This window comes from Micropterus dolomieu, linkage group LG22 (genome assembly GCF_021292245.1).
Source record: "Micropterus dolomieu isolate WLL.071019.BEF.003 ecotype Adirondacks linkage group LG22, ASM2129224v1, whole genome shotgun sequence".
Classification (NCBI taxonomy): domain Eukaryota; kingdom Metazoa; phylum Chordata; class Actinopteri; order Centrarchiformes; family Centrarchidae; genus Micropterus; species Micropterus dolomieu.
This window is the reverse complement of record NC_060171.1, coordinates 10,916,407-10,936,819: the sequence shown is the minus strand read 5'-3', so window position 1 is coordinate 10,936,819 and position 20,413 is coordinate 10,916,407. Positions and strand designations below refer to the sequence as shown.

The 20,413-nt window shown below is 39.5% G+C and overlaps 3 protein-coding genes and 1 long non-coding RNA gene across 11 annotated transcripts in view; 2 read left to right on the top strand and 2 right to left on the bottom strand.

Moving 5' to 3' along the window:
• Positions 1 to 409: 409 nt before the first annotated feature.
• Positions 410 to 4,231, top strand: LOC123961660 (MANSC domain-containing protein 4-like). The gene is made up of 3 exons (XM_046037204.1): positions 410 to 838; positions 984 to 1,118; positions 2,251 to 4,231. The coding sequence occupies exons 1-3, from the start codon at positions 619 to 621 to the stop codon at positions 3,075 to 3,077; spliced, it is 1,182 nt and encodes a 393-aa protein (XP_045893160.1). The 5' UTR covers positions 410 to 618; the 3' UTR covers positions 3,078 to 4,231.
• On the bottom strand, positions 3,960 to 11,378 carry mrps35 (mitochondrial ribosomal protein S35). 2 transcript variants are annotated; one of them, XM_046037206.1, is made up of 9 exons: positions 11,337 to 11,378; positions 10,975 to 11,038; positions 10,327 to 10,379; positions 9,919 to 10,086; positions 8,951 to 9,011; positions 8,707 to 8,846; positions 6,815 to 6,924; positions 6,642 to 6,711; positions 3,960 to 4,501 (listed from the first exon to the last, which is right to left on the bottom strand). In XM_046037206.1, exons 1-9 carry the CDS (start codon positions 11,361 to 11,363, stop codon positions 4,232 to 4,234), a joined length of 963 nt encoding a protein of 320 aa, XP_045893162.1. In that variant the 5' UTR covers positions 11,364 to 11,378; the 3' UTR covers positions 3,960 to 4,231. The 2 variants fall into 2 exon arrangements, with proteins under 2 accessions (XP_045893162.1, XP_045893161.1); XM_046037205.1 differs by lacking the exon at positions 11,337 to 11,378 and having other exon boundaries at positions 10,975 to 11,139.
• LOC123961664 lies at positions 9,249 to 9,912 on the bottom strand. Its single transcript, XR_006822756.1, has 2 exons — positions 9,734 to 9,912; positions 9,249 to 9,579 (listed from the first exon to the last, which is right to left on the bottom strand). It is a non-coding gene; the product is annotated as an uncharacterized LOC123961664 (long non-coding RNA).
• A 107-nt stretch (positions 11,379 to 11,485) lies between the features above and the next one.
• Positions 11,486 to 20,413, top strand: part of kcnq1.2 (potassium voltage-gated channel, KQT-like subfamily, member 1.2) — a 219,752-nt gene continuing 210,824 nt past the window's right edge. For 2 of the 7 annotated variants that reach the window (XM_046037197.1, XM_046037203.1), the window contains exons 1-2: positions 12,791 to 13,006; positions 15,919 to 16,577. In XM_046037197.1, the coding sequence (XP_045893153.1) occupies positions 16,108 to 16,577 (470 nt within the window). In that variant the 5' untranslated portion in view covers positions 12,791 to 13,006; positions 15,919 to 16,107. The other 5 variants (XM_046037202.1, XM_046037201.1, XM_046037200.1 and 2 more) reach the window with 5 other exon arrangements.

The window sequence follows — 20,413 nt, the reverse complement described above, 5'->3', positions numbered from 1 at the left end:
GGTTAGACAAAATAACAGGAAGACCTTCCTATATTCCAATTTAACAACACCACAAACTGTAGCTCCAAAATGCCACTAGGATGAGCTAAATACACGTACCAAACCTAAACTTTAATGAAGAAAAAAACTTTCATGATATCTATTAAGGAAGATTGTGTGATATGATCAACTTCACAAAGATTATATTTCATTTAATGATATTATACCCTATGTACTGTAGATTGTGAGGTGTTCTGTTGTGTCACTGTATTTCCCAATCTTATCCCTACACTTGTATAAGTATCACTAACTTGTATAGCTTTGTTGTGCTGTTTGTTACAGTATTTAAAATTGTCTCAATTATAAAAAAAAAAAAATCTTAAGTAGTTGGTGCCATTCTGACTGAAAGGTAGCTTCTGTTGCTCATCAGCGTCTAAAGAGCTGTGGTGCAGCCTGACTGGTACCTTATGCATGGCTGGGTCTCCACCTCCTCCAGGTGCGTAGCTGTGACACTGGCACCAGTAAAACCAGACCACTGGCTCTACATCATGCGTGTCAACTCCTAGTAATCAGCTTCCCAGATATGTCGATGCTTTGTCGAGATTATAGTTTGACATGGTATGATTTACATTACGCGCAATGAATGCCACATTGGGTTTGCTGACGGTTTTGAGTCTGGTGTGCCACACCGAGTCGAGGTGCTCACCGACTTCTTACTACAAGAACTGCTGGATTCGACGCTTTCCTGGGATTTTCATCGATATCGAGGAGTCTCAGAGGAGAGGAGCGCAGCTTTTGAAGTATTACCAGGAGGAGACCGCGCTGAAATGCAGCCGCACCTGTTGCCTTACGAGAAATTGTAAGTAATGCTTTTTAATCAGGGTAAAACACACGCAATTATTGGATGATATATTGGAATTATTTTTATTTGTAACGGTACAATATTCCTCCGCTGATCCTCTACATACGTATCCCACCATGATGAATCCTCTTTCCTCTACCAGTTTCCTGTAATCTGGCAATATTTCACTATGACACCACTCAAGAAAACGTGAACTGCTTCCACCTGCATTGTCCAACGCTGGAGAGCTGTATTCTAAGCCACAGAGCCAACGTTGTTCTGTACAATGTCACAAAAGGTAAGCAATGTAAAGGGTAAGTACTGAAAATGCATTTCGGTACTCTAATTCGCAACAATGGTTTCTGTGGTTATACATTTTTTTTGGAATATGTCTCTCTGTGTGCATCTAGACTACAGAGCAGTGGTGCAATGTAACTATTTACTCAATGACTGTATGTAAGTACAATTTTGACATAGGCCTACTTACTTTGTATTTCAAAGTTATGCTACTCTACTACATTTTGGAAGCCAAAATTATACTTTTTACTCAACTACATTAATTTGACAACATTAGTTACTAGTTTTGCTGATTCTGATTATTAATACAAAATATAAATCAACTAATAAATTATAGTACCTGGCAGTATATAGTAAAGTATTTGAAATTAGCTCCACCTTTACCAGATGCAATATTAAAATGATGTACACATAGATCAATAACTATAATCCAGTAATATATATATTATCATGAAATGGGTTTTCTGCATAATGAGTACTTTTGGTACTAACTACTACTATTAGACCTATCAGCTATGAAAAGTAACCAAGCAGTACATTTACTCAAGTACTTGAATTATTTTTAGGTACTTGAATCTTGCGTGAGTATTCCCATTTTTTGGCCACTTTATACATCTACCCTATATTCAGAGGGAAATATTGTACATTGTACTCCACTTAATTAATTTTGTTACCCGTTACTTTGAAGATTCAGTTCTTTACACACAAAACATGTGATCATCCTATAAAATACTACCCAACAGTAGTTAAAATAATCACCACCTCAACCAACTACAACAATAAAATGCTACTTACACATAAGAGCGACAGTAACAATAATCCAGTTGTATAATCTATAATAGTACAGTAATCATATGAAACAATTTTACTGCATTACAATTACGTTTACTGCGGAAACGTTAAGTAAATTTCTCTACTAATACTATGCCCTGTAACAGAGGAACTATATACTGCTTCCACCAATTAGACCTACTAATACTAATAAAAGTAAAGTAAACATTCACTAATTATTCATAATTAAAACGTTAGACACATTTTTAAAAAGCCATTGTGCTTAACTTTGGAAGGAAGCAAAAACTGAAAAAACTAAAACTATAGGAGAGTCATGACTCAAGAATTTCTTCCTTCCCTAGGTGTGGATCCTGACTTGTTGGTGTTTGGAAAATACTTCACCTCCAATGTACGTGTGTTACCCCACCACTACAGTCGAGTCAACGCCTCAGAGCCGCTGCCCTCAGACAAACGCCAGTTCGTTCATCCACCTCCACCTGCTGTCCTGCCCCTGACCTCTGCACCCACAATTAAACCCCCCACCATGACCACTAGGCTGCAGAGCACCAGTCAGCCTTCAACAGTTCCCACAACTACAGCTACCGTATCTTCCAATCCAAATACTCCACTAGCTTCAGAGAACCATGTCCAAACAACAAACCCAACCACCTCCACCAATTCACTTGTACCCAGCTTTCCTTCGTCTTCTTCCTCCACCACAGCAAGCACCCTCAGCCCTTACAATCCCAAGACAACCCCTGCCTTTTTTATCACAACTGCACAGCCCTCCACAACCCCTACCCATTATCTCACCACCTCCTCCCCTCATTTGACCACCAGCCCTCCAACCCCCACAACCGTTAAGGGGAATATAGACAGCAGCAAGCAGTATCCCAATAACACCAATGGCAGCTTGGGGGGGGGGCACACTGCAGGCAGTGGAGACCAGGGTGTCAGTGGAGAGGACACATTAGGGGGTTTGGGACCTGGGTGGCACGTAGCCGCTCACACCTTGCTGGTTGCAGTGGCCATCTGTATCACAGTGCTTCTGAGCTGCTGTTGCTCCATTCTGCTGGTCGTGAGCTGGAGGGGTCAGAGGAAGAGGATGGGACGCTACCAAACATCATGGAGAGTGAAAAGAGGCTCCATGCGTCTGATAAAGTACGTGCTGGTCAGAGAAAACACCTGAAAGTGGGATGAAAAGTGTGCTGGAAGTAAAATTTCTCTTTTGTTTACAGCAATGTTTCTAAAGAAGGGATCAGGATTAAGAGACATTTGACAAATTAGAGATTGTTGTTATATTTTTGTAAAACAATAGTTTCTTTATATTGTATTATTTTAATAACTATATTGTTTGTATTGCTTTATTTTAAGCAGATATGGATGAAAATGAAGTTACTGTCAACTGATGCATTTAGGTCACAATTCTGTATATTAAAACCAAACAAGCAGAGGTATTTTGTGGCTTAGATCAGATTACTAAATACACAGTTGCCATAATTTTGGTTTCACTTGTGATGCAATGACTTTTGACACATGACCTGAACTCAGCCAATGCTTTCGACCACAGCACTTTGCCTCAAGAAAGACTTGGCTTCATCGACTTTAAACTGTCGCTGAAGCCAAACCTCAAGGCCTTTGGCCAGTTGTCTACGCTGGTCTTAAGTTGGACTTAATGGGCGCTTTCAAGAAAAAAAAAAAGACAGCTACAATTCAAGGGTTGTTCAGATCGTCAACAATGTGTGATGATTGGCTACTTTTTGCCTTGTGGCCTTCTGTGTTTAACCCTCCTGCAGTCCAGCACATCTCCTCATTGCATTGGGTTTCTTCTGACCTAAAAGTGCACGGATCACAGACCAAAACTCCTTAAGAACTATGAGGTACTTTTCACCAACCTACTGCTGAAAGCATCCTTTCACTGGGATGCCACTCCTTGACCTGATGGTGACGAGAGTGAGATGGGAACTGAAGTTGGGCAGGGAACTGACTGAATGGGGCTTTCATTACATTAAAGCTTTAACCATCATGCACAACTTTCCGACATCTAAGACAGAACCCTCTTAACAACAGCTTGCATTAGACTTTTAATTTTCTATTAAAGACAGCATCATACACATAAGACAGTAAATTTCTTTTGGAAAATAAATACATAAGTACAGACCCTTGATGTTGTATAAACTGATGTATATTTGAACAGTAATTGTTTAGACTCTAGAGTAATCTCTTGTTTGTGTTACTAGTACGCAGATGGAGTATTTAAAAATATTTTTGTGGACCCTATTACAGGTCATTGCTGCTCTTGGTCACCATCTTCATGTAAATACATGTGTACATTAAGCTGTATTACAGGTTGAGTACTTTCTTGACCGCCTCTTTGTATTGCAGCATGGTGCTCTCGCTCTCCCCTTCATTCTTCAGCCTTGTGACAGAGTCCTTATACTCCTGCACCTCTCGTCTTCCAAGCAGCTGCTCGTGCACTTCCTCGCCCTCTCCTCCCCCGGCCACTTTCATGCGTACTAGCACATCCAAAATATTCCTTTGGGACGGGCTGTCCTCCCAGCTATACTCCTCCATGTCTGCCACGGTCTTCTCAGCCTCCCAGGCCTCTGTTTTCTGAAGAATGAGAATAACAGAACACATTTGTGACCTTTAACATGAAGCCTGCAAATGGAAGATTTATCCAACCCGACTTGTCTGTAGAATTAGATTTGAACTGTATATGTGTGGTGCAGCAAATATGCCACACTATAATCAATGAAAATGGTAACAAGATATGTTTTTTTCTGCAAGTTTTCCTAGGTGTCTGGCTCGATCCCTAGTTTTGAAAACAGTAAGGCATCAGATGTAAAATATAGATGTCCTTGGTCACCCCTCACCCTTCTTTGATGCTCCTCTAACAGGGATAATATTTCTCCATATATAGTGCTCTGTCCACTGCCTGTCTAGCTGTCATCACATTTCCTTGAGAACAATATGCACCATTGTGCTGCAGCTTAAAGCAGGGCAGGGACAGAGCCTCAGCTTTGCTGCTCTCCAGGTGTTTGAGGTTAATGACCATCATTACCGCTTATACATATCTGATCCACATAACATCCCATCTGGAACAAGTCCAGGCCCTGGTGAAAGAGGAGCACTAGATACTTAGGAATAGATCAGTAGCTTAGTTTTAGATCAACAAAGAAAGATCTGCAGATAATCTTCATACATTAGGGCTATAACATTTTAAGAGGGTAAGTTTAGTCATACTTTAACTGTCAGTACAGTAGACCTTTTTAGGTAAGTGTTACTGGCAAAGTTCCAACCTTCTTCCTGATGCTGTTGCAAAATGAACATTTATATTTTCAGTAAGAGGAAAGGACAGGTGAAGGCACAAGCACAGATGGAGTGCCTCTAGTGGTAAACTTCCATCCATGTTGGAGGCAGATTTGAGCAGTCAGACCCAACGCTGGCCTGGATTAGCACACACTGGAATTAGCAGGGAAGGTCCGTCTCCCTGAGTGGAGAGATAAAATCACCACAGTTGCTGCTAACAATTGGCCTCTTTGTGGGCTAGCGTTACAGCCTGAACGCTACGCCACTCTCACAGCTTCCACAAGCCTGCTGGACAAGCACTATGCCTTCCATTGTGTGTCCAAAAGGGCAGTGGACAGTGTTCTGCTTCCTGGCTCGGACACCTTTCCCAACGGAGAGAATTAAAAAAAATAAATAATTGTAACTAAGCCTTGACGGGAAAAGTTCAAAAGGTAAAGGTGGAGTCATTTTCTTTTATGTGGTTGGCATCTTGTGGCAGACTGATGTGGCATGGTTGGCTTAATGTGAATTAGTATCAGGGTCAACACCTGATAGGGGAGCCTGTTTTCCCCCATCAGTGGGGAAATGTCAACTGAACAATGCTGCTGTTTGCCATCCTGCTGCCCATTCAAGTCTGATACCTCCCTAATGGGCTTAGTCTCTCAGATTGCAGAACAAGATGGACATGAATTCTCCTGGTAAGGTACTGTGCCATGTTGCTAGCCATATGTAAATGCCACCAAAGACGCAGATGAATGAATTAAATATTTTTTTTTTGTTTTGTAATACATATTGTTAATACTTATTTTCCTCATGTATTTCCAAAATCTTAATGCACACCATTGTGCCAGTTCAGTGCCATTCCAATAACACTTCAGCTAACACCAACCTGTAAAATTAGGGCTCAACCTTTCACATCAATACAGTTTTATTTATCCGTGTAAATCATTGCAACAGTTTGCCACCCAATTGCTTTGTTTGCATATTAACTTTTATAACATTAGCTTTACACTGTTACATGCGAATTATACCACATAACACATAACATGAGGGTTGCGCATTTAATGCAGGCTCTGATACCCCTTTTATATTGCATGGTGCAGCATATCAGATCAGGTGTGACCATTCATCTGATCTCAAACAAAGCCCCTCAAAAGGGTAAACACGGTGAAGCGACAGCAGGACATTGGTACAAGTAATGCCAGAGCGCAACCAGCCTTTAAATGAATGGATACTTGTTGAAAGCAGATAAAAGGTCAGTAAACAAAAAGCCCAAAGTCATAGGAGATGTGTGATGAGTGGACAGAGAGAAGAAGAAGAGGTGTCTCAGCTTAGCTAAGTTGGTTAGGAGGAGGGTGAAGATTAATCACTGACAGTGGCTTTTTAGGTTGGGGCAGGATTTCCCCACATCCAGCCACTGTGAATGTCTACTCGAAAAAAAACAACTATATTTTCAACTCACCCAAGACTCGTGGTAAAGGACAGTTAGCAGGTATATGGCATAGTCATGATTCTGCTGTCTCAATGGGCAGCTTGTAGAGAGAGGGAAGAAAAGGAATAAGTTATGGTAGTTTGTTTTATTTCCTCACTTTATATATAATTAGGTATATCAAACACTAAGGAAGGAGTGTTTACCTGTCAGTTATGATGGTGAGGATATCAGTATCTTTGCAGTATCTCTCCCCAACAAGTTTGAGCATTTTCTTGCGTGCATGGTCATCCAGATTCAAACTAGACAGCTTTAACTGTGAGGGAAATGACACAATTGGATAATAAAAAAACCTAAATTGTTCAGGCACATGATTTTCCACATAACGTTTTGCGATGTAAAGAGAAGTACACAAAGACAAAAAGCAGATGTGACTGCATTATGTACTGTATCTTAGAGCTGCAAGATATGGTAAAAAAAAAAATATTCTATTAATTTGCGATATGATTTACCGCTAGTGGGGAATTATAATTTTTGCACCACAATTTTCATTTTCACTGAAGAACAAGATACGTAAGCCTTGGTGTCTCTGCAGCACTACACATTTGGATATTGCACTTGGACAGATTTCGATAAAATTTTGATAAATTGTACAGACCTACTATATCTCCTGCCTAAAACTCTACTAAACTCACTTATACAGAGCTTTGACTGTGTTGATTAAAATACTATACTTTTTACAGATCATACTGTGGCCCAGAATAATCTCTGATTGCCTTGCACAATGGATAGATATAAAATAACATACTATTCCATGATTACTGGTTTTCATGGCTCTGACTTATCCAATGTGCACAATGCAACAAAAATGCACAAATAGGTAATACAAGGTACATGTGAACAACAATTATATGACAATGCAAACATGAGGTCACTTCGAAGTGGCTAGACAAATGTGCACAGCGACGGTAAAGTGGTTCAATTTGACACATGTCTGGCCTGGATCAAACCCTGCCACAGATTTGGTTTCCAGTATTGTCCTCAGTCTCACTTTTTCACCCTGTCTAAATGAAACAAAATATTTTATCTTGGTCTTGCTCTAGACTCTGCACGTAACTGTGTGAGATTTGCCCTTCAATCTATCTGTGTGCCTAATCCACCTTGATTAATGTCTGAATAGTTCCTACCACACTGGTATAATCTAAGGCAAAGTGTGAGCAGATGGCTGGTGATTAACGGTAAAAATGACACATTTCCACATGGAAGAAATTACCGATTTGTCAAAGGCAGTTTAAATTCCTTAGTAACAGTGTTGTAAGTCACGATTAGTTTGACAGCTGGAAAAAACAATACAATTCTCTCGTGTAAACAGGTTCCCTAAACTAAGAAACAAAAACAGGATTTGCAGAGCACAATGGTATTACTGCTCACGTTAAAAACAAAACAAGCAGCAAAGAATAAACTGAAACAGCATTCTTACTACATCACAGTACATTAACTGCCATCTTGCTAAGCCTATTATATTGCTATTAATTCCACGATGGAATCTAAAGTGTAAATCATGGATTGTGGTTGTATATATTTTTATGTGTTTACATGTATGGTTCTGGTCTGTGGGGAGGATTGCATATTGATGGCTTAGCGGGGGTGGGGTTTGGGGGATTAAGAGGAATATCAAGATGTCCCAGTAAATATTATATAAATATCGTGAAATGTTGTGAACATGTTTTACTTTTTTCTGTGAAAGTATTATGTTGTTAAAAATTAAACACATTTTCAAAAAAAAAACTTAAACACACAGAGCCGAGCTTCAGCACATTTTAACATGTAAAATAATTCGAAGACTGTAATCTCTATGTAGACATGATGGCATAATTTCTTAGATTTGAGGTCACTGGACAATGAATGTCTCTCTAGATAAGTCACAGAGACATGATGTCAGCTGCCGATATTCATTTGGATAAATCTCTAATCTCATTTTACATGTCAGGTTTCACCACACTTTCTATACATCCATTAAACACAGTTAAAGCCAGGTCAAAACCTTTTTACAGAAATTGTCAAAAAAACAAAAAACTGTAATAGCAGGGAAACTTACTTTGAGATGAACAATACGCGATGAAGGGTTTCTGACAGATGGGCCGGCAGACACGAAGTCTGTGCTTTCTACTTTGATGGGGAAGTGCTCGTCACATTTGGCATCAGTGTTCAAGGCAGAGGGCCACTCTGTACAGAATGCTGAGAGCAGAGAAAGAAATTTTTACACGCTAAAATCTATCTATATATATTTATTTGTGTCAAATAAATAACTTTTCTCTACAGTTAAACAAAAAAATTTTTACGTTTTAGAGCTGCACAGTGCTTCTTGATGGCTGCCGGTGTCAAATGCAGGAAATTTGGTATCTGAAAGATATTATGACAGAGATTATGAGAATGTTGAAATGCTTTGTTACTCTTCATGTAACAAAAACATGAAAATGTCCAGGAGTCTTAATATGTACATCCCAGAAAGTATAAAGCATAATTAACACAGAATTTGTATAACAGTCTACAAAAATGACTTAATGCTAGATTTCAGAATACGTTTTACTTTTTTTAAAAGTGCATGACAAACTAAGTGAGAAAAAAACTATCCTCCTCCTCCTTTGAGTAAAGGATTTTATATAATAAATACAATTGTATAATATAGTCTATATTGACATCAATAAAATTCTCACAGGTCACATTATTGGCTTATGTTTTGACAAAAGCACGTCAATATATGGGGCATGATTAAAGAAAGTTAAACATTTCAAGCATCAAACATAAGTAAGGGATGCACAGCAGTCGGGCCCATCACGGCAGAGTGAGAGAACTAAATCAACATCATCAGGCTGCAAGGCAGGGCTCCAGCTGTGACGGGTGTAGTGGATCTGCAAGTGGCTTGGGTCCAGATGGAACAGCTGGTGTCTGGACACAGCAGCTCAGTAATCTGGGCACAGACACAGATCCATCATACCCATGCAGCAGAGCAAAAAGCACCCAATCAGTACTGCAAGACCACTAGCTGATACAATTAACTCCACTTGTCATAATAAATACTAGGAGATAATTGCTAAGATATGTACTGTAGATGGAATACATACAGAGAGTCCACAGTCAACAGCATGTGGCTAAACTTAGCCTGTAGAGCTTGCTGTATGAGGAAGTACTGACTTGTTTTTCTTGTTGCTTCTTTAATTTCTAAAACTGCAAGCACAATTAAAAAAAAAAAAAAAAAAAAGTATGTTTATGATGTGGACCCATTTAATCCCAAGCTATGGGATCTGACCTTGATCAGCTCCAAGTTGCCCTTCTTCTCTGGAGGAATACCTCCATTCACAGGGTAGCCCATCCTCACAGGAAGTGGGATAGAGCCCGGTCTGAAGGGGGCTGCTGCAGGATAAACTGCAGTCCAGTCCTGATCCACAGGCATCTTTTCCGTCCTGGGCTCCCCTGCCTGATACAAAACACATAGGACAAAGGAAGTTTTTTCCCCCATTAAGGAAACTGTGAGAAAATCCATGACTGTTTGTTGCAGAACCATGAAGATGCTCATAATTTTTATTAAAATCATCTGTGCCAATCTATTCAGTAAGAAATGTCAAATGTCTTATTTAATATTTTGTCTTATTTGAAATATGTGCATCTTGTTATATTCATTAACAATTCATTACAAACAAAACAGCTGCTCACTTACATCTCTCCGAGGTTTTCTGACAAAGGATCCTCTACCACCTCTATCAGGAAAGCCTAAAATGCATTATATTTCGAGCTTAGCCACACACAAACACTTTTTAATAAGAACATTTTCACAATAAATTAATGCCATGCTGTAAACAATGTTATCCTAGATAGAACACACTTTAACCACTGCACAAATCCTATTTCTGTATTCTTCAATCTTATTTACTTTTTCTGATTATTGGTATTTTCGACAATACACCGGATGTATGCTTTACAAGGTGTGTTTTACAGTATGTGCTTGTACATCTGATTTATTTCCTATGCTTCTTGCTGTACTGTCTACACAAGTTGATAAATTACAGCTGGAAAATGCGTTTATATTTCGATCTTCTCCAAAAAAAAATAAAAAAAGACAATTTAGGTAAGTAACGTCTTGTCATTTTTCAAACATGCCAAGCATTCCCTAGTTCTGGCTTTTCAATTGTTCCATGTAAATAGTTATCCATCCGTCAAGTTTATACACTCTTAACTGCTAAAGTACATCCCTGTCAAAGCACAGGGGGTACCATAACCGGCCTTGCTGCATCTTCAGTTGTTAGCTTAGCGTGCTGCTATGGTTCAGAAACAGCATGAACTATTTTACAACGACAGTGAAACTCACCTTTATTTCCAGTAGGGGAATTTATAGACAAAGCTGTCGCGTATGTGACTCTGCTCACTGACTTCTGAAATCCAAGAGAAGGAACATTTATTCGACCTAGGGACAGAAATACCTTGCTACTGTGTGAAACCATGTTTTCCCAATGACTATGGAAACCAGCGAGGGACAAACCGAGAAACATTGCGAACCGTGTAACTTGGCGCAGAGTGAGTCTCTAGTGCCTCCTACAGTTGAACACGTGTGGAATCGCAGCTTATAATGTAGGATAGGACTTTATTTAGGCGGAGGTAAAACTTTAATAAAGACTGTTAAAAAAATTGTTTGGATAGAATGAATAGCATCAACCCTTCATTCGTATTTACATGCAGTATCTGTAAGCGCTCGACCATCCATGTGTGACCGGACCAGCGACGTCCACCAGCTGCTGCTTTATTAACGTGTGGTGCCTTCAAATGCTCCCCGTAAAATCACATATCGTAAAAATGGCCCTGTGGCTATAACCTTAAGCCATGAAAACATATTAAGCTAACGTAAGAGTGAGGCACGAGCACGGTCTTGTTTTTGGTTGCAACCGGATCCAGTTTGATCACACTTGAAATGTGTCTTAGTAAGTTAAACTAACAGCATGTTAAGGGGCATAACGAGTTCACTTACATTTGGATTGTTAGACAGTATCGTTATGTGTAAATATTCAGTTTTATTAAACCTAACCTTAGCATAAAAATACAAGAAACCGCATGCAGGGTACGTTTGCAAATACGTTTGTCTAATTTATATATATTGTAGTTGGCCAGCATGTAGAAAAACTAGCTAGTTTCAGGTGATAAGACTAATTAGTGTTGTAAACTTGTAGCACGTTTTTTTGCTTTTCTAGTGGAAAACTGTTTATTTCATGCTGTTACATGACACACCGATGGACCCAGTTTGATTTTTAAAGAGAGAAAACACTCAACCATATTAAATTGTTGTGGGCCCTGGGACAAAAACCAGTCACATCACCCCAGGTGTTCTGTGTATCACTGACTGCATGGTAGTTTGATTATACACATACAAGTTCAGGGCTCTTCTACAAGACAACCATTATGATCCCCATATGTCACACAAACATTTGCCATGATGTATAGGCTAGGTTAGAAACTGAATGTAAACATAATTTGTTTGTTTAGAAGAAAACGCTGCTTGAAGTGATTTACCAAGCAACAAAAAAAGCCAAACATTTAGGGTGTCAGGCTTCTCCAACATAAAGATTTGGTGCTTGTTTTTGTTTAATATTACTTTAAATTGAATATATGTGGGCAGTGGACTGTTGGACAGCACAAGCTATTTGAAGGCATGCTTTTGGGCTCTGGGAACTTGTGATGTGTAGGCTATGTTTCCCTATTTCTTGACATTTTATCCATAGACTAAAAAATGATCTGATTAAATAAAATGAAAAACGGACTGATTAATTAGTGATTAAAATAATTATTAATTACAGCCCTTCTAGAATTTGTAAATGCATAATATCAAATCCGACAAATCCACACTCTCTGGATTTACACATTGGCAGTTGTGACTTAGCTATCACATTTTATTCATAGCCAGTGTTTATCATAAATTACATTTTTGCTAAAAAAAAAACAACAAAAACCCAACATTTCACGTCTTCACATATCTACTGTACTACTACATAATTTTGCATTTTGGGCACTTGGTAATAAAAACAGAAAGCCTGGGTACCACATTGTTGTTCGCTGATGTAATTTCCCTTAACCCATGAACGCAGCATTGGTCCGGGCAGAAGCCGCGATGCACTTCAAAGGGTAAAGTCCTGCAGGCAGCAGCCGATTTAAGCCTCATGTTCTCTGAGTATTTTCCATGTTAGGGTTGTTTTTGTTTTAGCGCGGGAAGATACATTCTAATTTATGTAATTTAGTTATTTTACCCCTGGATCTTGTTTTTATTAACGACAAAAAAAGCCGAAGTTGTTGCCTGGTTTCTGAGATAATAAAATTATTATTTACCATCGATGTACATCTTTCTGGAGTTAAAGGTAAGATTTGACACAGAATTGTTTAACTCATCAAGTACGCAGCTAAGAACAGCGGCCTGTAGCATTAATTGATTCATATATTGACTTAGCATTTGCCTGATTATGCAGCTTCATTAAACAGATCCCAACTTGTGCTTCATTGTGACAGTTTTAAGGAAATTAGTTAAACAGATGACAAGAGGAAATGTAGGCTAAGTTTTTTTTTTTTTTTTAAGGAGTGGAAGCTAAATGTTTTTGTAATTTATTTTAACTCACATCATTCAGTTTGTGTTATAGGTCTCAGGCCAGGGTCGGTTCAGAAAGTCATACAATACTCTGTAATTATAGAGTCTGACAGCAGCCTATGCACGTCTGACAGTTCATTGTGTGGGTCTCATTACTGTCTAGTTTTAAAGGTAGAAACTCAATCTATGGTGAGACAGCAGTCATGTGGGTTTTGTCATCAGTTTATCCATAGCTGAGGACAGATCTGGATGGGGTGGCTGCCTCCAATTAGCCTACCTCTCTTGTCCCATCAGGTTTTTTCCGATCCTTTTAGGCAACATCCGGCCATCTATCACACTACCTGGTTCAGTTTCTTTCCAGAGGAGATATTGAACCACCCACTTTGTTACACTAATTAATTGTACATAAGTCAGCAAAGAGTAGAATTCGCTTTGACTTGGCAAATGGAAAGTGTTTTTGTCAAGTTACTGTGCTGTCCAGACTTTTGGCCAATTATTACCGGGATTCACACAATTAGTTAACTTCATTACACCTGCTTCAAAAGCAAACTTAGTGAGGCTGACAGCCCGTAGACAAGCTGTAAAAACAGTCGTTCACACGGCTGCAGATATCCGTGGCTTTAAAGGATCATTTCAGTGGTTTTAAAACCCGGGCCCTATTTTCAAATATTCTGGCGTCGAAATGACTAGTGGACCAGGCTGGTGCGGTAATCGCTCAGAGGAGAGGTAAGAGAGCCAGGAGAGGAGCCATGCTGACCCAGCTTGGACTTAATTCTGATCCTAAAGATCCGGTCTGGACAAAATGGGACACTGACCAAACAACGGAATTCAGAGACTGTTGTGCCCACACCGTTACAGAGACCTGCCCCATCAACATCCCGGATCAAGCACTTGGCTGGTGGTCCATGTTTTGAGCTGTCAGCGCAAGACTTCGGCAAGATGAGAGGAAGTGGACTCTTTGTTTTACATCGATGATGCTTGGTGCTCAAACTCAGACTGTTTATTGTGAAGATAAAACTTTCATAATATCATCTGGTTGTTGCTGTTTACATTCACTCCAGATGCAAATTCAAAAAATGCACCTTGGAATGTTTGGGGTGTATACATGTAACCCTGTACTTTGGATACAAAATACAACGATGGAAACGAGAAGAGTTTGTTGTATGCATACTGTAGAGGAACTGCTAGCAAGACCTTATTTACCAACGTTACTCCAACATAACAAACTCATCTCTCTGACTCTGACTCACGTATCCACAATCATCTTCCTGCAACAACTCGCCTCTCATGAGATTTCAGAGCAAGATTGTCCTTGAGCAAGACTTCTGTTTGTTAAAAACAAAGAATGTCACTCCTATGGATCTTTTCCATGATGTTGTCAGACACCTTGACTAACAATCTGAGCCTATCAGTGGCTAAAAGAAGCACTTTCTGTGGACGTAATTTTGACGGCCCATACATTGCATCCTCTGCAGCTGGTTTGTTGCTGCTGGCTGAAGCCATCTAGTGTACGGATTCCAAAACTTTTTTGTACCTACTAGTCATTTTGACACCAAAATATGTGAAAATTGGGCCCAGGTTTGAAAATACTGAAAGTACCCTTTAATCAGGCTAATTTTCTTCAGCTTGCATGTTGATTAAGCTTCTTGAGGTGAAATGTTTTGTGTAACCAATAGGGAAGGTCACATATAGAAAATAATCCAGTGTGTTTACTAGCCTAAACGACATTTCAAGCCACTAAAGTTACTAAGAGCGGAGTGCCTGCTGTGCATTTGTTTTACCTTCCCAGATGGGAAATTAGACAGGCTTTGACATCCATCAAGGACAATGCAACAGGATGCCGTTTTTATAGTAGTAAATCCTCAGAGAGAGCAGGCGGAAATAGGACTTGTATGCTGACCTGTCGCTGCTACATAAACTTGCTTCTGATTTTGTTCTGGGACTATTATGTTCAGAGGTCATAGGTCACAGTATAATAGCCTAACTCTATAACCATTTGCAAAAGTTCATAGAAATGTCACAATTATTTCTTACTCACCTGTGGCAGTCCCCTCTGTTTTCCTTCTCTTTTTAACTTCACAAACATGGCTGTATACATTCTGTAGATACATCTTAGAGCAAGAAGTAGAACTGTTATGAATTCAGAAGCCCTAATCAGCGTCAGTGCCTTGTAAGCACAACAGGTCTCAGTCCAAGTATGGCTATATTTCAAAAGTAACATGCTGAAGGGAACCAGCTTAAGTATTTTCCAGATACTAATCTGATGATATATTTGTACTAAGGATATTTTTCTGTTATGCTTGAATGCTGGCCATCTTTTACAGTAGCAGATTTTGTGTAGTAGCTGCAACATATTCATTTTTAAAACTTTCCAGTGTTAAGACCGTTCACATAACAATAGCCGGTCACTTACAGTAATACTGAAAATGTAATAATTTTAAACTCTTAAATGTCCTTTTTGGCAACCTTCCAAGCACATTAAAACATTCAGATGTGTTTGGAAATAATGTGAGCTGTAAAAGACATTTGTATAAAAGCAGAGTAATGGTGGTTTAGCAAACACACTTTACATTGTCCACATCTTATGTCTTTCATGACAGATGCTAAATTAACAAGGTCCTTGCTAGCAGAGAGCAAGGCAGACAAGTCATACTATCACCATGACTCATGTCACTTATTCCATTGCAGGTATGGACACACATGCAGTCCAGCAGAGAGGGATCTTGTCTGCAGTGGGTAGCTAGCAATGCCTAGCTAGGTGTCTTATCCTGGTGGGCTCTTCTCTTCTACCTAAACCTTGGTCATAACTTCCAGGAATTTCCAGGACTTTTAAGTCCCCCTTGGCCCTCTCTGGACAGGGCCATCCTGTGGGGCAACATGGGGGAAAGACGTGCACACTCCTTTCACATGACGTGCCACGTGCAGCGCGACCATGGCAGCAGGATGGGGAGCTCCTTCATACGTTACAGCCCCAATGGATATGCCAGCACAAGCCTCAGCCTGGACAAGGAGATGGATGCAGACCCTGTGGCCTCCACCGGCACTACAAGTGCTGGTTCTGCCCTATGGGCTCCTGCATCTGACATAAGCCACTACTCTCCTGTTTCAATGGAACTGGACCCCACATCGGTGAATAATGGATCAGACACAAAGGACCCCGTGCTGCAGACCCTACAAAGGCAGCCCTCTATTATCTCTGTCCCTCCACCTCTCCCTCGTTCGAGCTGGCTACATCATCATCAAAAGGATTTCCAAAGCCCTTACATCAAGACTAGCATGCAGGGGGATGTTTACAACTTCCTAGAGAGACCTGCAGGACTGAAATGCTTCCTCTACCACTTCCTTGTGTGAGTACCTGTCTGGTTCTGTGTATACCAATTTCAGTTCATACTGCAGGTCAGTTACGCAGCAGTGCTGAATGAGTAGATGTAGTTACAGATGACAGTAGAGGTTGACAAGCTTATATTAGAATCCAAAAGCTGAATTATAGTAAATAAACATTATTAGGAGCGCTCATGGAAAACAGTCCCTGAACACAATGCTAATTGAAGTTTTTAGCATTTAATTACAAGAGAAACAAATGCCTTTATGAAACATATCTGGCAAATGTTGCACAACTAAATAAACCTAACCACCATAAGGATTTATTACTCAAAGTGTAAACACTTAAATATCTGCTCTAAAACCCATTAAAATTTCAGTAAATAGTCTAGTTGAGGGTATGACTTCAGCAACATAGGCCTGTCTCATTGTTAGCTCCCACTCTTGTTAATTACATCTAGTGCTGCTCCTTCCAGTATTAGGTTCTGGTGCACTTTAACAAAAGGAGGTGCCTGCTTGTTGTCTGCGGTTGTTTAAGATAACCCAACAGAAACATGTCAGCGTGATCTGGTCAAGCACACGTCTGGCACTAATAATCTTGGGCTATTCTGTTCTCCCTTACTGTCAACAAATCAGAAACCTTAAGCATGAAACACGGGGCTTCCTTCTGCCAGGGGAGCTCACTGACCTACAGTTAAAACACAGCTTACATGAATCATCCTTTGCTTGTGCTAAAATGCTCGACTCTGATAATACAGTGTTGTGTTTTACACAAAAAATGGGTAAATAAGTTTAATAAGTGGTCAATATCATATGAAACTTATATGGTAAAAACATAGAAACTTAATACATTTTATTATACAAATGTATTCATGACTAACAAGTGCTTAATATCTGAGAAATATATTGAAAAGCAAAAGTAAATATTTTTAACTCTAGACTGTGCCAGTTTAGACTTTTATTCATAAGTTTTAAGCACATTAGAAGTGTAACAATTACATTTTATTACAGTAAATTTCCACATTCAACATGTAACGAGTGTCGGCGATTAATAAAATGATGATTGATTTTTGCAAAAATAAAAATACTGTAAAAGTCATCAATCAATTTCAGAAATCATTTTCATGGCCAATAATAGCCCCTAACATGTGACTACAGGATCTTCCATGATCTCTGAAGTATCCCACAATTTAGTCCCAGACGTCAGTAAGCCCTGAGCTCATGGATTTAGACCAGATTAGATGAAAATATGAATGATAATAATAGAAGTTCAATTGAAAGGCCGCTACTGAACCATTTTACATTCAGCTGAATCATACAGTCAGTCAAATAAACAGAAAATGCTAGGTTAATTTGGACTCCCCATTTGTGGGTAATGATGACACACTGGATGCTACAAAGTTCTGCGTTTAAAGGCTTTATTTTACTGTTCCACTACAGTCACAGCAGACTATATTTTTCTACTTAATTGTACTCATGGTTATGTGTAGTTTGGGTGCAGTAAAAGTATCCAAACACAGCATGCTGATCTGTCTGTTACCAACTCACTTTGAAGGGGTGTTAGGAGGATTAATTGCTGATACTATAGTTACAAGATTCCTGAACTGGATCATTAATTGGCTGAAAGGCACCTGCCATATACCATGTCCTGGGCCCTGGACAGGTAAACCAGAGAAAATTGTGGTAAAACATCATGTTTGTGTCTTGAGTGCTCTGTTGACTCATTAAAGTCACACAGTAAAAGTTGAGTAAAATCCTTTTATATATAAACTGTAAGAGAAACGCCACAAGCCATTTAATCATTTGCCTTTTTATTATCCTATAAGTAATTACACCTGACCCGATAGTGTAGATTCATAAAGAACTAATTGTTGCTAGCAGTAAAGGTAAAAGTTAAAACTTAATTTTTAAGAGGTGCTCTATATGATTATTTTTATCAATAAGGTTTGCATGTGTATGAACTTTTGCAAGAGCACACGTTAGCCTGTGACATCCTGTTTGCTTTTTTTTGTATAGAAACACATCCATAAGGTTACATACAGGTAAAAAAAAACATTTTTTCTGAACAAAGACAGGAATGCAGGATGAAATTAATGTAAGAATTTCTGAAACTCAAGTTGTGGCCTTTCCAGTTGTAAAAAGCTAATAATTTATATGTATCTTGCATGAAATGTAATGAAGAAAAGGGTTATGAGAGCATCATAGAACACTCAAATGTCATCAGTTTTTCTGCCCATATGTTCACAACATATAACATAGCATTTCACCTTTGGGTTATGAATCTGCAGTTCGACAGCTCTGGCCAAGAAAAACCAGGAGGGTTTGGTCTGCTATGCAACTTCTGGCAAACAATCCCAATGTTTTCATCTTCTGAAAGGTCCTGTTCCTCTCAAATCATCAACTATCCAAACACGTACCCCCCTCTACAGTGCTTTAGCTCAGTTGCCTTCAAATTACCTAATCATTTAAACATAGTCTAGACCTAAAATGGAAGGTAAGCCTACCACCTTTCTGCTCTGTCTGTGAGAAATTGAGCTTGAAGAGAAGTAGAATTAGTCTGTCTCATTGAGATACTATCTTTGTCAGTCAAAGATGAATGGAAACACTGTGGAGAGATACTCTCTGTTGTACTGTATGTGTGTGTGTTCTGTGTGTCCTATGTTGCTGATGATCCGTCCCAGCAGTAATTGAGGCTGTAAGGTTCTCCCATCACAGAGAAGAAAGAACCTGAGCCTGCCCTTCATTTAATATTAAACCCTTCTTACTGATCTTTGCTGACACTCCTTTAAGTAACTCTTACTTGTCAATGGCTGTCACTGGTTACCATCTATTCTGCTGGCCTCTTTAGAGATTGGCAGGGGAGAAGAGAGGCATAAAGGGCCCCATTCAGCACTCATGACAGTCCTAATAGGTCTTCTCTAATAGGCCTGCTCTTCATCAGCATGACACACACAGAGGTGGTTGCTCAATTCGTCACTGCCTTTATCATGCTGAAACCAGGAGCAGCAACATTTCCACAACCGCCAGCAATTCAGCACATGTTTGTTCATGTTTGCATGCAGACACAGGCATGACACACATACACAGATGTGCAAATGTGGTTGGTTTGTACAATACAAAAAAAGGAAATAAAACACAATGGCTCATACAGAGTTATATACAGTGGGTACGGAAAGTATTCAGACCCCTTTAAATTTTTCACTCTTTGTTTCATTGCAGCCATTTTCCAAAAATCAAAAAAGTTTATTTTATTTCTCAGTAATGTACACTCAGCACCCCATCTTGACAGAAAAAAAAACAGAAATGTAGAAATATTTGCACATTTATTAAAAAAGAAAAACTGAAATATCACATGGTCATAAGTATTCAGACCCTTTGCCGTGACACTCATATTTAACTCAGGTGCTGTCTATTTCTTCTGATCATCCTTGAGATGGTTCTACGCCTTCATTTGAGTCCAGCTGTGTTTGATTATACTGATTGGACTTGATTAGGAAAGCCACACACCTGTCTATATAAGACCTTACAGCTCACAGTGCATGTCAGAGCAAATGAGAATCATGAGGTCAAAGGAACTGCCTGAAGAGCTCAGAGACAGAATTGTGGCAAGGCACAGATCTGGCCAAGGTTACAAAAAAATTTCTGCTGCACTCAAGGTTCCTAAGAGCACAGTGGCCTCCATCTTCCTCAAATGGAAGACGTTTGGGACGACCAGAACCCTTCCTAGAGCTGGCCGTCCGGCCAAACTGAGCTATCGGGGGGAGAAGAGCCTTGGTGAGAGAGGTAAAGAAGAACCCAAAGGTCACTGTGGCTGAGCTCCAGAGATGCAGTCGGGAGATGGGAGAAAGTTGTAGTAAGTCAA

What these genes read in the sequence shown, in the direction of transcription:
- LOC123961660 (XM_046037204.1), top strand. Translation starts at nt 619, where the DNA reads ATGAATGCCACATTGGGTTTGCTGACGGTTTTGAGTCTGGTGTGCCAC. An exon ending in CTGTTGCCTTACGAGAAATT is followed by an intron (nt 839 to 983) that starts GTAAGTAATGCT and finishes TTCCTCTACCAG; the next exon opens with TTTCCTGTAATCTGGCAATA. An exon ending in TCTGTACAATGTCACAAAAG is followed by an intron (nt 1,119 to 2,250) that starts GTAAGCAATGTA and finishes TTCCTTCCCTAG; the next exon opens with GTGTGGATCCTGACTTGTTG.
- mrps35 (XM_046037205.1), bottom strand. Translation starts at nt 11,107, where the DNA reads ATGGTTTCACACAGTAGCAAGGTATTTCTGTCCCTAGGTCGAATAAAT. An exon ending in TCAGAAAACCTCGGAGAGAT is followed by an intron (nt 10,087 to 10,326) that starts GTAAGTGAGCAG and finishes GTTTTGTATCAG; the next exon opens with GCAGGGGAGCCCAGGACGGA. An exon ending in GCAACTTGGAGCTGATCAAG is followed by an intron (nt 9,012 to 9,918) that starts GTCAGATCCCAT and finishes AATATCTTTCAG; the next exon opens with ATACCAAATTTCCTGCATTT.